Source organism: Cucurbita maxima, unplaced genomic scaffold (genome assembly GCF_002738345.1).
Source record: "Cucurbita maxima cultivar Rimu unplaced genomic scaffold, Cmax_1.0 Cma_Scf00009, whole genome shotgun sequence".
Taxonomy (NCBI): domain Eukaryota; kingdom Viridiplantae; phylum Streptophyta; class Magnoliopsida; order Cucurbitales; family Cucurbitaceae; genus Cucurbita; species Cucurbita maxima.
Window position 1 is genome coordinate 3,828,887 of NW_019272025.1, and position 13,410 is coordinate 3,842,296.

The 13,410-nt window shown below is 36.5% G+C and overlaps 3 protein-coding genes and 1 non-coding gene across 7 annotated transcripts; 1 reads left to right on the forward strand and 3 right to left on the reverse strand.

The window, feature by feature from the left end:
• Positions 1-3,565: 3,565 nt before the first annotated feature.
• Positions 3,566-5,703, forward strand: LOC111483603 (probable glucuronoxylan glucuronosyltransferase IRX7). The gene is made up of 3 exons (XM_023129803.1): positions 3,566-4,451; positions 4,530-4,780; positions 4,875-5,703. Exons 1-3 carry the CDS (start codon positions 3,837-3,839, stop codon positions 5,338-5,340), a joined length of 1,332 nt encoding a protein of 443 aa, XP_022985571.1. The 5' UTR covers positions 3,566-3,836; the 3' UTR covers positions 5,341-5,703.
• Positions 5,704-6,082: 379 nt separating this feature from the next.
• Positions 6,083-6,174, reverse strand: TRNAY-GUA. The gene is given in 2 exon segments: positions 6,083-6,118; positions 6,138-6,174. It is a non-coding gene; the product is annotated as a tRNA-Tyr (tRNA).
• A 655-nt stretch (positions 6,175-6,829) lies between these two features.
• On the reverse strand, positions 6,830-8,616 carry LOC111483604 (xyloglucan endotransglucosylase/hydrolase protein 31-like). Its single transcript, XM_023129804.1, has 4 exons — positions 8,196-8,616; positions 7,878-7,978; positions 7,567-7,784; positions 6,830-7,486 (listed from the first exon to the last, which is right to left on the reverse strand). Exons 1-4 carry the CDS (start codon positions 8,518-8,520, stop codon positions 7,147-7,149), a joined length of 984 nt encoding a protein of 327 aa, XP_022985572.1. The 5' UTR covers positions 8,521-8,616; the 3' UTR covers positions 6,830-7,146.
• Positions 8,617-9,915: 1,299 nt separating this feature from the next.
• LOC111483608 lies at positions 9,916-13,061 on the reverse strand. Of its 4 annotated transcripts, none has more exons than XM_023129812.1 (5): positions 12,780-13,061; positions 12,437-12,557; positions 12,014-12,185; positions 10,534-10,606; positions 9,916-10,434 (listed from the first exon to the last, which is right to left on the reverse strand). In XM_023129812.1, the coding sequence occupies exons 1-5, from the start codon at positions 12,969-12,971 to the stop codon at positions 10,420-10,422; spliced, it is 573 nt and encodes a 190-aa protein (XP_022985580.1). In that variant the 5' UTR covers positions 12,972-13,061; the 3' UTR covers positions 9,916-10,419. The 4 variants fall into 4 exon arrangements, with proteins under 4 accessions (XP_022985580.1, XP_022985579.1, XP_022985578.1 ...); XM_023129811.1 differs by having other exon boundaries at positions 9,916-10,360; positions 10,490-10,606; XM_023129810.1 differs by having other exon boundaries at positions 9,916-10,606.
• Between the last annotated feature and the right edge of the window lie 349 nt (positions 13,062-13,410).

Genomic DNA, 13,410 nt, shown 5'->3' on the forward strand with positions numbered 1-13,410 from the left:
GCCTAATTGAAGCATCAAAATTAAATTTGATTTCCTAATTATTGAATTATTTCATTTTCATAGTTTTAAAAAATATTATTTCACTATTTTTCAAATATTTTTGTCTTTTTATTACAAGACAATCGACATAGTTGAATAACTTTATTATTATTATTATTATTTTTTAATATTTTTAGTTGAGTTGTTATCCAACAATCTTTAGTTTGAAAAAAAATAAGATCTTCGAATATTCCATTAAATTATTATTATTATATCCATAAATTTAATAATTAATTTTTTTTTAAAAAAAAGGGAGAGTTGGCTTGGTTTACAAGTGATGGCATTTACCAACATAATCATTAATTATGGTACCTATTAACCATAATTTAGTACCAAATTACATTAACCCAATGCCCAAAGATGAGACATAATTTCATTCCATTTTAATTTCTTTACAATATTATTTAATAAATAAAAAAAAAAACCCAAATGTGGATCCAAACTACTACTGATCATCTTAAATATATCTGTGCTAGTGTCAGTTGAGGAGGAGAACATTCTTTACAAAAATATGAAAATCTCTCTTATTTTAAAAACTTTAAATAAGACAATATCTGCTAAAAAGTGGAGAGTGGGATATTTGAAGTAAAATGGAGGGAAAGATTTGGAGAGGCATGGAGTGTGTAAAGTCCAAGGGTGGTGGGGTCCGAATGGGTCTTAAAGTTGAGCCGCTTGGAACCCTAAGACCATCATAGAGATAGCCAAACTTTATTGCAACCGCGTGGGGTCCATTCACTAACATCCCTTTCATTTCCACCTATTCAAAATGGACCCCACACGGTTTCATTGATGCAATGTGCTATAGATAGCTGGGCTCAACTCCGGACTCTTCGGCTTACCTGGGCCGTTCAACCCAAGTCCAATTATCTTTTGGGCTTTAGTTTGGGCCGTGTAATTAGTATTTTGGGCTTTATGAAACAGATCACGTTCAAATGGGCCGAGCTTCAACTCGATGGATTGGACTTTTGAAATTCTATAAATCTGCCACGTATATGATGCAAGATTACCATAAAGCCATTAATGAAATGTAGATTAGCCTTTACGCGTCTATTTCTTTTCTTTTTCCCTTCTTTTTAAAAGAATAATCCCATAAAATAAAATGTAGATTAGTGTTATAATTAAATTAATATTCCCAAACCCAAGCCTTTTTTTGGGTGTCATGAACACGCAAAATCATCCATAATCTTAATTGTCTTCTCTTTGCTACCATTAATCCTTTAGTAAAGAAGGTTTGTGGCTTCAAAATTTCCAACACTACCCTATGCTTTTGTCTCATCCTTTAATATATATATTTTGACATGTGGTAACATAGCTTAATAATAATTGACGTTGATTTTTAAATTGTAGATTCATTTTTTAAATATATTACTGACTCAAACTTATTCAAATTTTGAAGAGGTGCTTGTGCAGTAAGGTAAGTCGACCAAATCACTATAAAAAGTATTATATTTTTTAACTCTTTCTCTATTTAATTTTGAAATTTTTATTAAAGTTTATTTCTTGAGTTTAAATATTTTTATAGTTAAAAAGGCTTACCTATTTTAAAAATAAATATATTTAAATAAATAAATTAGAGGATATTTTCATTTATTAAAAATTTGAATCTTTTTCACAAAAGAGTGGTGCTTAACATGGTTAGCCAAATCTCGGGCCCTTAAGACCTAAACACGGTCTCTCTTTCTAATGTCCATGTGCTTGGACAGCTCACGATTGTATATTGTAGGGTCGGTGCCCCAAAAATGTTCGAAACTTTCCAGTTCATCTCATATGCCCTCCAAGGAATGCAAGGGTCCCTTTTTCCTTTTATCCTTTTCTCATTTCAGTTAGAATTGTTCTTAGCTTGGGGAGGGCAGGTCCTACATTTTGTTTTTCTGAAGGGACAGTTGGTGTTTTTTTGTTTTAGAATCGTTGACAAAACAAACAACTGGACCTCAAAGTCCATCCCTTTTTCTGTTTTATTTCAAATTTGTAGGGTATGGCAACCCCATTATTGACTTATACCCCCATATATTTAAATACACGTCATTTATATTACCTTGTCATAATGTTCTTAGACTATTTAATGTGTCCATTTTTATTATTTATTTTTATTTTCCTCATTTTAATACATATTTAATAGTCCCCAATGAATACCCTTTATATATAATTGGTCTCCTGTTCAATAATCGCCCCAACATTAATGAGCAATCTGTATTTTTATTTATGTATGAAAATAATGAAAAAACTAATTTCACATTGATTTTTTTAATCTTAAATGCAACTTATGAATACGACGTCGTTTTGGGAAATTGATTACGACGAAAATGATCGTTGATTCGTGGTCGAATAATATTTATTAAAAATATGGAAGGGAAATAAATTTGGTGTTATTAGAAATTAATTAAGACACGTGGATTGTGGGACCCATAGGCATTTATTAAATTTGAGTTTGTTGCAAAGATAAAGGCGACCTTGTTTCTTCTTTAATTCAGAATTATTATTGATTTTTAATTGGGATTTAATCGAAATTAATGAATATTTGGCGATTCATTTAATATAATAAAAATAATTATCGAGATTTTTTTTTTCTTTTTAAATTTTATTTTAAATCTGTAATTCTAAAATCCAACTCAGCATAATTGTTTATAAAAAGCAACTTTAAAACTCAATTAAAAGGTAAAAAAAAAAAAAATACAATACTGTCTTTTTGAAAAGGACTATTTCATCCAAAACCAAAAGGGGATATTTATTTTTACTTTTACTTTTTACTTTTACCATGACTCGAAAGAAAATGGGAAAATTTAAGAGAGAGAAAGAGGAAGGTGGGGGAATATGAAAGGGTGGGCATGTGATTTCTTGCAGCTTTGCCTTGCCGTGCACGTGACTTCGATTGCAAAACAATCAAATTTGGAATGATCAAATTCATTCTACCAATGCACTTCTATTCATACATTAAATAATAATAATAATAATAATAATACACGTTTTACAATGATAAAACTAACAATGATACGTAACGTGTCAAAATAGATAATATCCATTAGTTTTAGGCTTGAACGGTTAGAAATGATACTAGAAATAGATCTCGAGTGATATGTCAGCGAGAATTGTAGTCTCCGAATGGGAGGATGAGATCTCACATCGATTAAGAGAACAAACATTACTTATATGAATGAAGAAATCTCTAAAAATGTGAGATTAACGATGATATATAACGGATCAAAATAGAAAATATCTATTAGTATTGAGCTTGGACGGTTAGACAGTCCAATAATTTTTATTATTTATTTTATTGGAATTTTAAATTCTCGGGCGTACGTCTTATTGGCCCTTTTATTGTTTTTTTAATTTCTTCAATTCAAATGGAAAATAAATAAATAAATAATTGTTAAACTAAACTGAACAAAGCTGTTTGTTTCTCGGGAAAAGCGGACCTAAAAAGAGCTTTATTGATTAAATGCATGTCCAAGATCTGCTTATTGGATTATAAGAAAAGGCTAGCATTTTGACTAAAAAGTACACCCTCCAGGCAAACTTATAACAAAGTTCACGAGGGTATTTACGTCTTTATCCGTGATTAAAATCTTTGAAAACAGTGGACCCGTCGTCTCCGGCGATTTCTACTCTGCTTCAGAGAGACAAAAGAAACTTAATTTTCTCTTCCCCTCGCCGCCGTCACCGTCGCCGGCGCCGTTGTTCTTTTGTTATCCAAAAACGAAACCCCACCTAACCCTTCTTCCTTTGCTTCTACTTCACCGCAGACCAGAAACTGAAAGCTCCGCCCCAACTAGAATTGTTGGGCGTTGATATTAAATGAAATGGCGGAATCTAAAGCATTCCCTAGGCGGCGGGGGTTCTATGTAAAAATGAAGCTCTCTCATCACAAAAATGGCAGAGCTCAAGAAAAGAGCTTCTTCATTAGATATTACAAATGGATTCTCTGGGTTTCTCTGTCGATTTACTTTTTTACTTCTTATTACATTAGCCATAGTCATAGCCATAAGTCCCATGGAACCGCCGCTCCGATGACAAAAACCCATGTTTCTCGAGCCCTCGTCGAGTCTTCCAATGGTGAATTGAAAGAGATGAGGGTTTTCGTGTACGATTTGCCGCCGAAATACAATGTCGAGTGGCTTTCAAATGAGCGGTGTTCGAACCACTTGTTTGCTTCGGAGGTAGCCATTCATAGAGCCCTGTTGAACAGTGATTACCGGACATTTGATCCACTTGAAGCGGATTTCTTCTTCGTCCCTGTTTATGTTTCTTGTAACTTCAGCACCATCAATGGCTTCCCCGCCATTGGTCATGCCCGTTCGCTCATTGCCTCCGCCATAGCCCTCATTTCCTCCCATTATCCCTTTTGGAATCGCACCAATGGCTCTGACCATGTTTTTGTTGCATCACATGATTTCGCCTCTTGTTTCCATACAATGGTAAGGAATTAAGCAAACCCATATCAAGAAAATGAAATTTATTGCCACATTCTTTTAATTTTAACGATTTGTTTTCAGGAGGATGTAGCCATAGCTGATGGAATACCATTGTTCTTGAAGAACTCGATTATATTGCAGACATTCGGCGTAAACTACAAACACCCATGTCAAGATGTAGAACATATCGTCATTCCGCCGTACATTTCGCCGGATTCCGTACATGACACTCTTAAGAAGTCGCCGGTAACTGGCCGGAGAGACATTTTCGCGTTCTTCAGAGGTAAAATGGAGGTGAATCCAAAAAATGTCAGCGGACGATTTTACAGCAAGTAAATAATTTTCACCTTTATCCCTGATTAAACACATTTCCCGAGGTTAATTTCTACTTATCTCATGTGGGTGTTTATGGGTATTGGGTTTTAGGAAGGTGCGGACGATGATTTGGCGAAAATTCATCACCGACCGGAGATTTTACCTGCAGAGGCACAGATTTGCCGGTTACCAGTCAGAAATTGTACGGTCAATTTTTTGTTTATGCCCACTGGGGTGGGCCCCATGGAGCCCCAGGCTGGTTGAATCCATAGCCTTGGGTTGCGTGCCGGTAATAATAGCAGATGGCATCCGGTTGCCATTTCCGTCGGCGGTGAATTGGCCGGAGATATCCATAACCGTGGCAGAGAAGGATATCGGTAAATTGGGGACGATTCTCGAACACGTGGCAGCTTCCAACCTTACTACTATCCAAAAGAACTTGTGGGACCCAAGGAATCGGCGGGCCCTGCTGTTCCATAATCAGGTACAAGAAGGCGACGCCACTTGGCAGGTGCTTCGTGCCCTTTCGGAGAAGCTGGATAGGTCATATAGGCGATCAAGGATTTCGGAGCAATAATATAACGCCACATAATCAATTAGTGGTCCCCACTAAAGAAGACCATGGTTCCTACGTGGATGTAGTTGGGCATAATGAAGGTGGAAGACAGCTGGAGATAGTATGTAACTGGCAGCTGAGTGATGAATAGTGTATTTTATTGTTTATTGTGGGGCCCGAACCCAGCTGGTGTAATGTCCATCCAATCAGGAAGAGAGGTGATAACCGACGTGGCGGCATCGGATTGGTTAGGGTAATCAAGCAAATATAATGGCAGGGATTCTCTTCCTCCCCCCCGTGAAAATATTAATGGAAGCCCAATAAAACAAGGATGGGCGCGGCTTTGTAAAATACCGAAATAATGCAAACAAATAACCTTTTTGATTTTATACAAAAAAATAAAAAATTATATTATTTGTTTAAAGGAAAAGGGTGGAAAAAGGTGGAAAATGCAATAAATAAAGGAGGGAGGGGGAGGGGGAGGGTGGTGGTGGATATTTAAAAGGGAGACAGCCGGGAGTGTCAGAGCTTTGAATTACACAACGGTGTCATTGTCGGAGTGTTAGTGGGCGGTGTCAGTCGTGGTCAGTTCACGGACTCATTCAAATTTAGAAATAACATTCTAATTTCAGCTGAACCCAAGCAGACAATTTTGGACTCTTCAAACTTGGGTTTTTGATTGTGTTTGTGTGGCCATGGGCTGGGCTTTTTTTTCAATGCTTTGATTGGTGGAAGGCAAAAAGTAAAAACTAATTAATAAAAGTCCGACCTGCCGGATTCGAACCAGCGACCTAAGGATTATGCTGTTGGATTGCCCACTACAGTCCTCCGCTCTACCAACTGAGCTAAGGTCGGATTTGCTTATCCTTCCACCTCATAAATTATATTCAAGAATCTTAGCCGTGAATTTTCGAAAGAATATACAATATGCTATTTTTTAGGATTGTTAATTTAATATTTATTATTTTAAAATTCTCAAATTCAATACTAATATTTTTAATATAAATTTGTTGAGCTGGTCAAATATGGATGGTACACAATATTTGATTTATAAAATATATGTAAATTATAGAGCGAAAACCATACCTAATAACAATTAATTGGTATTAAATGTGGGGGAATTAACGATAAGATGAGTAGACATCACTTATGTATGTGGAGCCAATAAGAAGGAATTATTTTGAAAATTGGAACCATATTTTGGACATTAATTCTGATTTTTTATGACCTTGTTTTATTTGTTAATTACTTGACAAATCACCCTGTCTTTTACTTCACTTGTCAATCCCATGATCAATCATATTGCTTTGGATTCTAATTCTTAATTTCAGTCGATTAGGAAATTAATCATAATTATTATATGTAATCTTTTATTTATATATTTATTTACAATTAGTTTTAATTTCTTATTCTATAATGTTTTTTTTTTAAAAATTTTAATGTTTTAGTTCATAATATTGAAATAATAAAAGAAAGAAAGAAAGGGCCATAATATTAAAAAAAATGAAGCTGTTATACACCCATAACACACCGCCAATATTGTGACCATTATATTTACTATATTATATATACATTCTTAAGAAATCCTGTTAATTTATTTTTATTTTTTTTAATCTTCCACAATAATAATAGCATTTTAATAATAATATTAACAAACCATAAATCTTCTTGGGGACGTGGACGCACACGTAGCATTATAATTCCTAGAGACCCTCTTTCAGGAAGCTGGACCCATCACAAGACCTCACATCAAACCTTTTTTTTTTTTTTTTTGTTTAATTATAATATTTTTAAAATTTAGAATTTCTTGGGTTTCTTTATGGGGTTTTAGCATTCAGGAATCTGCGTGTGGTCTCTCCTTGGATCATTGCAATAATCATACACCAAGTAATTCCTCTGCACCCTTTCCAGCGCTCTGTATTGCTCTTGGCTCAATCCCCCGGAGTCTGGCCTGCAAGACGCCGCCGCCGCCGTGCAACCGCTTATTTTGAAGTCCCGGTACTTGGCTACGAACGGTTGGTAGTGATAATCCACCTTGTATTTCCCATCCTCCGTCGCCCACGAGGAAGCATCCCATATCGAACCGTAAACCCACATTGGTCTTATTGGGAAAGTTGCGTCGTTCCTTCTTGTATACCTTCGAATCGGTACGTTGTCTACTAAAAATCTGTGGAAATGGAAGAACTCTGTAAATCAAGTGGTTAGAGGGGAAAACAAAAGCATGTATTCTATTGTAATTATACGGACATGATATCTGATGCAGACCACCGAATGGCGTAATGGTGGAAGTCCTGTGTCGGGTCAAACCAGAGATGGAATCTCATTTCTCTTCCGACAATGTTTCCATCTCCACTTCCTCTGATGAAGACGTTCGTTTGCAGTGTATACGGCTTCCCTGGCGTCGTTCCCAGGAATTCGAGGTCGATTTCATCGTGGTTTCCGGGGTAATATTGGTTGTTCGAAAGCTAAATCAGAATAAAGTTACACACGGTTAGTCCAGTACTTGAATTGAGTGATTATCATTATCAAGATCAGGGATGATCCTGTATTGTACTAACGTAGAATGATGTGAGAACTCCTGCAGTGTAGCCGGATTGGAGTTTTACAGCAACACCAAAGTAACCGGATCGGTATGAGCGCAGTGATTTAAACCCGCTACCTGTTCGACGAAATGACGCACAGAGAAAAATCAGCCAAAATAGGAAATGGGGTAAGAGATTGTGAAAAACTATTCAGCTTTCTGCCACAACCATATGAATTTGAGGCCCTTTTATCATTTTTCTCTCGTACATTCAAACGATTATTACGAGTCAATTACATTATGACATCCTACTTGAATAGATTTTATTCGGGAAAGTAGGAGATAAACGGTGGACCTGAGGTACTGTCGAGCCAAATGGTTAAGGAGCCTTGGTCATCAAACCTTTGATGCTGAGGACCCCAGAGGTTTGCAAAATACTGAGTAAAGCTGTTGGATTGAAGAGAGGAAGTGAGGTAGTAGCCAGAGGAGGGTGGACCCTGAGCTGTAGTACTACTACTACTAGAAGACATCACAAGAACAAAAACAAGGAGGAAAAGAGAAGCAGCCATGAAATTAGAGCAATAATTTGATGATAGCATGATGGGTAGAGGTGGGACAGAGGGAATTGAAGAGAAATGGGGTGGGAATTTGGGAATAAATAGGGAAGTTTTTGAGATCATTTCAGACCCCACATTACACAACAAGTTAACACAGATTTGTGGGCTGAAGTAAGATCTGCAGAATGAGATGGGAGGAGCATAATCTTCTCTTCTATTCAACAAGGCAAAAAAACCTGTCCCATCTGATCTTTTCTTATCCAAATCTTATTTCTTTTCGTCTGTAGAATGAGTAAAGCTTGCAAGCTATGGCTGCTGCTCTCCATGATTGATGTCACAGAAAATGACCCAACTTGAGGCTTCATTGATGGTAATTAGAATTGGTTTCTGGCTTTAATTTTCTTTATTATGACTAATGATTTTGCATATACATACTAATTTCGCTAACTAAACCTCTTCCTACGCAGCTTGTGGCTGGCTATCCTGCATCTGTTTTAATGTTTGTTGGATCCATATGTAATAGTCTAAGACCACCCAAATATTATTCTTGTTTTGAGTTTTTCCTTATAGGCTTCCTCCTCTTAAGGTTTTTAAAACCCTAATGTTAGGGAGAGGTTTCCACACCCTATAAGGAATGTTTAATTCCCCCTCACCCCTTAGACTAGCATCCTCGCTGGCATACCACCACATGTCTGGCTCTTTTCTGATACCATTTGTAACAGCCCAAACCCATTTTTAACAGATATTGTCCTTTTGAATTTTACATTTCGTGCTTCCTCTCAAGGTTTTTAAAACGCCTCTACTAGGGGAGGTTTCTATGCTCAATGTTTCGTTCCCCTTTCCAACCGATGTGGAATCTCACACTAAAAGATTTACTTTTTTTTCTTTGATAGAAGAAGGTATTAGTATATTATTTCAATTTCTTGTTGCCTTTTTAATTGCAAAAAATAAGTAAGTCTTAGTTTCAACAACGCAAAACATGAAACGACCTCTTAGATATCACAAAAAGACAAGAATGATTTGGTTAAAGTGAAATTTTATCACACACATTGTGATTATAAATTAGATTGTTTAGATAAAGTTGAGTTATCACACGGTCATTTCAATTATAGCTATAGTTCATATTTTGCAGATCGTGGGTGGAGACTGTTCTAGCTCTTCAAACCCTAATTACCATACCTCACCAAAATGAAATGATATGTATATATATATATAAAAACAACTATTTATTATGATATGGAGCGTATAAGGATAAGAATTAAGGAAGACTATGAAATGTGAACGAGATGTTATTAAAATTTTGTTTTTGGAGCCGTATATTAGAGTGATAATGAAGTTTTTGTCTCTATTAAAAAAAAGGATTAATAATAATAAAAGGTGAAAGCCACAAAAGGAGGACGGTGTCTTCTAAAAGATAGAAAAGAAGTGTTTTAGAGGAAGAGGAGAAGGACGTTGCAATCTGCCGACAGTTTGATATCTTAGAAGAAACCAGAGAGTGTTTGAAATGTGGCTGTGGAATTTTTTAATAACTTGTCAGGTTTCCTTTCCATTTTATGACGTCTTTTCAGCTCATTTCATCTTTAATTTGCCCAAAAATTTGAAATTCAATGACCCAAATTTGTATACGTTTTCAATCCCCATCCATCTAAATGCCTATATCTTGAACGAGATAAGCATTCATCAAAACTATAACTCGAACACCGCTTTCTTCTCATAATGCTAGAGTTTCGAACCTAAACTTGCATCAAACATGAGTATAACTTAGTAGTGATTGATATATACTTACAGGAGTTGCCTTTTATAGTCTTGTTCAGCAGTTATGTTGCAAGTATTCTTTTACAAATTTGAGGCAAGTCGTACTTTTAGGGCGCTATACAGAAGTTTATGCCTGCTTATCCCGGCTACAATCACACTATTGAACAATGATCCAACTGTTCCATTCCCAAGAAAGCTATCTTGTCATGTGTCATGTGTCATGTCCCAAAGGAAAGAAATAGAATCTACTTCATTCTTCCTTTCTAGTTAAAATCCTCTCCACTGCACAAAAAATCATATCAAATAACAAAGTCTAAATGATAGCAAAAATACAAACAGTTGAAGAAAGGGATAGGATTAGGTAGTTTTTGAGGTGCCCACATCACATCTCTTTTGCTTTTTGGAGCTATGCATGTTTTGTCCATTACCAACAGCAGATGATACCTTGGCTAGCCTGCAAACAAAATTAAGCAGTCAATTCACTAAAAATATATAGAGCCACTAGGCAATCATACCTTGGCCAGCCAAAAACAAGACAAAAAAATCCATCGGACTGGAGAAATTTCAATTCTCTTTCAAGTAGCTTTTGTAATTTCAACCCAACTTTTCTTGCTTACAGAACTCATAAAAAACATCAGCTACATCAGTATGCACTGGAGGAATATCTAGTAAGTTTTGAAGTTAAACCGTCAGAAGTCAGAACAAGGGATACAGACAAGAGAACATCAAAAGGAACAGATTCTGTCTGGTGGCTGCTACAACGTCAAAAGGTGGGAAGAGGAGATGTTCGGCACTGTACATAAGTAAATTAAGAGGCTAAGAAGCTGAAGGGACAATTTCACCCAAGCATTTAGCTCAATTTGTAATAACATCTGACAAAGAGAGAATGGAGATTGGATGGAAAGAAAAAAATTTAAGGAGTCTCGGACTGGTTTAGGACATTTATGAATTAGATGCTTTTTCATGTATTTTTCTTGTAAGTAGACAATAACTACTAGCGGTGGGTTTGGACCGTTACAAATGGTATCAGAGCTAGACACCGGGTGGTGTGCAATTGAAGACGTTGGGCCCCCAAGAGAGGTGGATTGTGAGATCGCACATCTGTTGGAGAGGGGAATGAAACATTCTTTATAAGGGGTGGAAAACTTTGAATTGTGAGATGTTACATCGGTTGGAAAGGGGATTGAAGCATTCCTTATAAGCATGTGGAAACCTCTCTCTAGCAGACACGTTTTAAAACCTAGAGGGAAAACTAAAAAGGGAAAGCCTCAAAAAAGACTATCTACTAGTTGTGGGCTTGAGCTGTTACATGTTTCGTGGGATGTTTACAATTAAACAGGTAGAAGACACTAGAATATTTCATAAGTTGGAGCACAACTCTAAGTTTTTAACTATATCAAGTTGTTATGGTTTCAACATTAAAATATGAAATCCCCAAACCACTTCAATAAATCTTATTTCTACCCACAAGGAACCAACTCCCTTCACTCCCGTCCTTGTCTATAAATACAACCCTACAAAATAAACAAAACCACAACATTTCTCTCTTAGAACTCCTACCAGGAACTAGCTCACTTAACTTCCCCCTCCTTCCCTATAAACAAATATAGATGTATCTCAACTTCCCAATATCTGAAATAATGATCTTCAGTGCATAATGAACCTTCGTGACAATCAAAATAATTATACTAATCAACAGCAAGTAAATTCAGCTAAATGATTGTGGAGCTATATATCTGCCTGCCTAAACATCCACCCATACCCGAGAAGGTAGTCCTTCAAGAAAAAGAAAAGCATGTAGAAACCCACATAATAAGAAGAACTAATGACAAAGGGAGGAAAATTAACAGCAGCCTCTTACCCATACAATTCCCTCAATCTCAGAATTGCTGGTTGAAAACCTGAACTTAGAGGAACAAGTTGCACAACTCTCGAGTGTTGTGCATTGCCATTCTTTGGTTTAGAGATCGTCATTCTAAACATCTCTCCCTCAAGAATTTCACTTACAGCTTCAGCTGCATCACGAAATGAAACTTCCACCAGTAATCAGACCATAAGGAAACAGAACAGCTTGGATGAACGAAGATTAAGCAAGATTTTACGGAAAACAATTGAAAATTCTCCCACAAATTGTATTTGTAACGTAATCTTCAGACAACTTCTGATGATCATTAAGGGACTCCGCTTCTAGGTTGTTTTCTCTAGGCTGTTTAATGAAATGCCTCTCGTTCTAAATCGTTTATGTCCGTTCAAAGAGAATCTCACAGATACAAAGGGAATTTACCAGCAAAAGGATGTAGCTTAGCAAAGTCGAAAAACTCATCAGCAGAGCAACCAAACAGAACCCTAGCAACCCTATCAAAGCATATAACAGTTTGTACTTTCTTATCCGTAGCAATTGACATCTGCCAAAAAACAATGGAAATATAGGAACCCTAATCAGAGCCACAATATAAAAAATGCAATGCATGCACATACTCAAACCCAATGAGTCGATACACAAAGATAAGCATAACCCCAACATTTCCCACTCAAATTTCAAATGGAATTCCAACGACAAGAACATCGTATGAAATTTCCACACATTCTGAAAATAAATTCTCAAGTAGAAAAGCGGAGATACTCACAAGTATACGAAAGACACGCTTGGAGGAGGAGGAACCGGGATTGAAGGCGTTGAAGTTGCAGAATTTGCAGAGAGAAAAAGGGGGGTTACTAGGGAGTGTCCTCTCACAGATTGAACAAACCCTGTAGCAGAAACTGGTGTGATCCATGGCTATCACTGCGCACATTGTTGTTATTCGCTTATCGTTTTCCATTACTCCTCTGATGGAGGTTGCCTCCGTTCCTGGAAAATGAAAAGACGCGGCGCTCCGCCGCTACACAAAACACTGTTCAGATTTCAGATACCCCCAAAAGTTAGCGTTTTGGTGGGAAAAAATGACCCAATATTGAAAGGTAAAATTTGGTTTATTTTTTTACACGGATTATTTTAAAACTATTATTATAGATGAAACTGTTAAAAAAATGATTAAACTGTTAAAAAAAAGGTTTTTAACCTTAAAAAAGTCTCATTTAACTTTGGTCCTGCTATTCTATTGGGCCTTATAATTTTCCATAATCTTTCAAGTCATCTGGTTCGGCCCAGTCTCTGGCTGGGCCTGTAGTCAACAAACGGCCCACTGATACTATGGTGGCTTCATCGCCGGGAACAGAGGCGATGAAAAACCCAACGAATATAGGAGACCTGGAATGCAC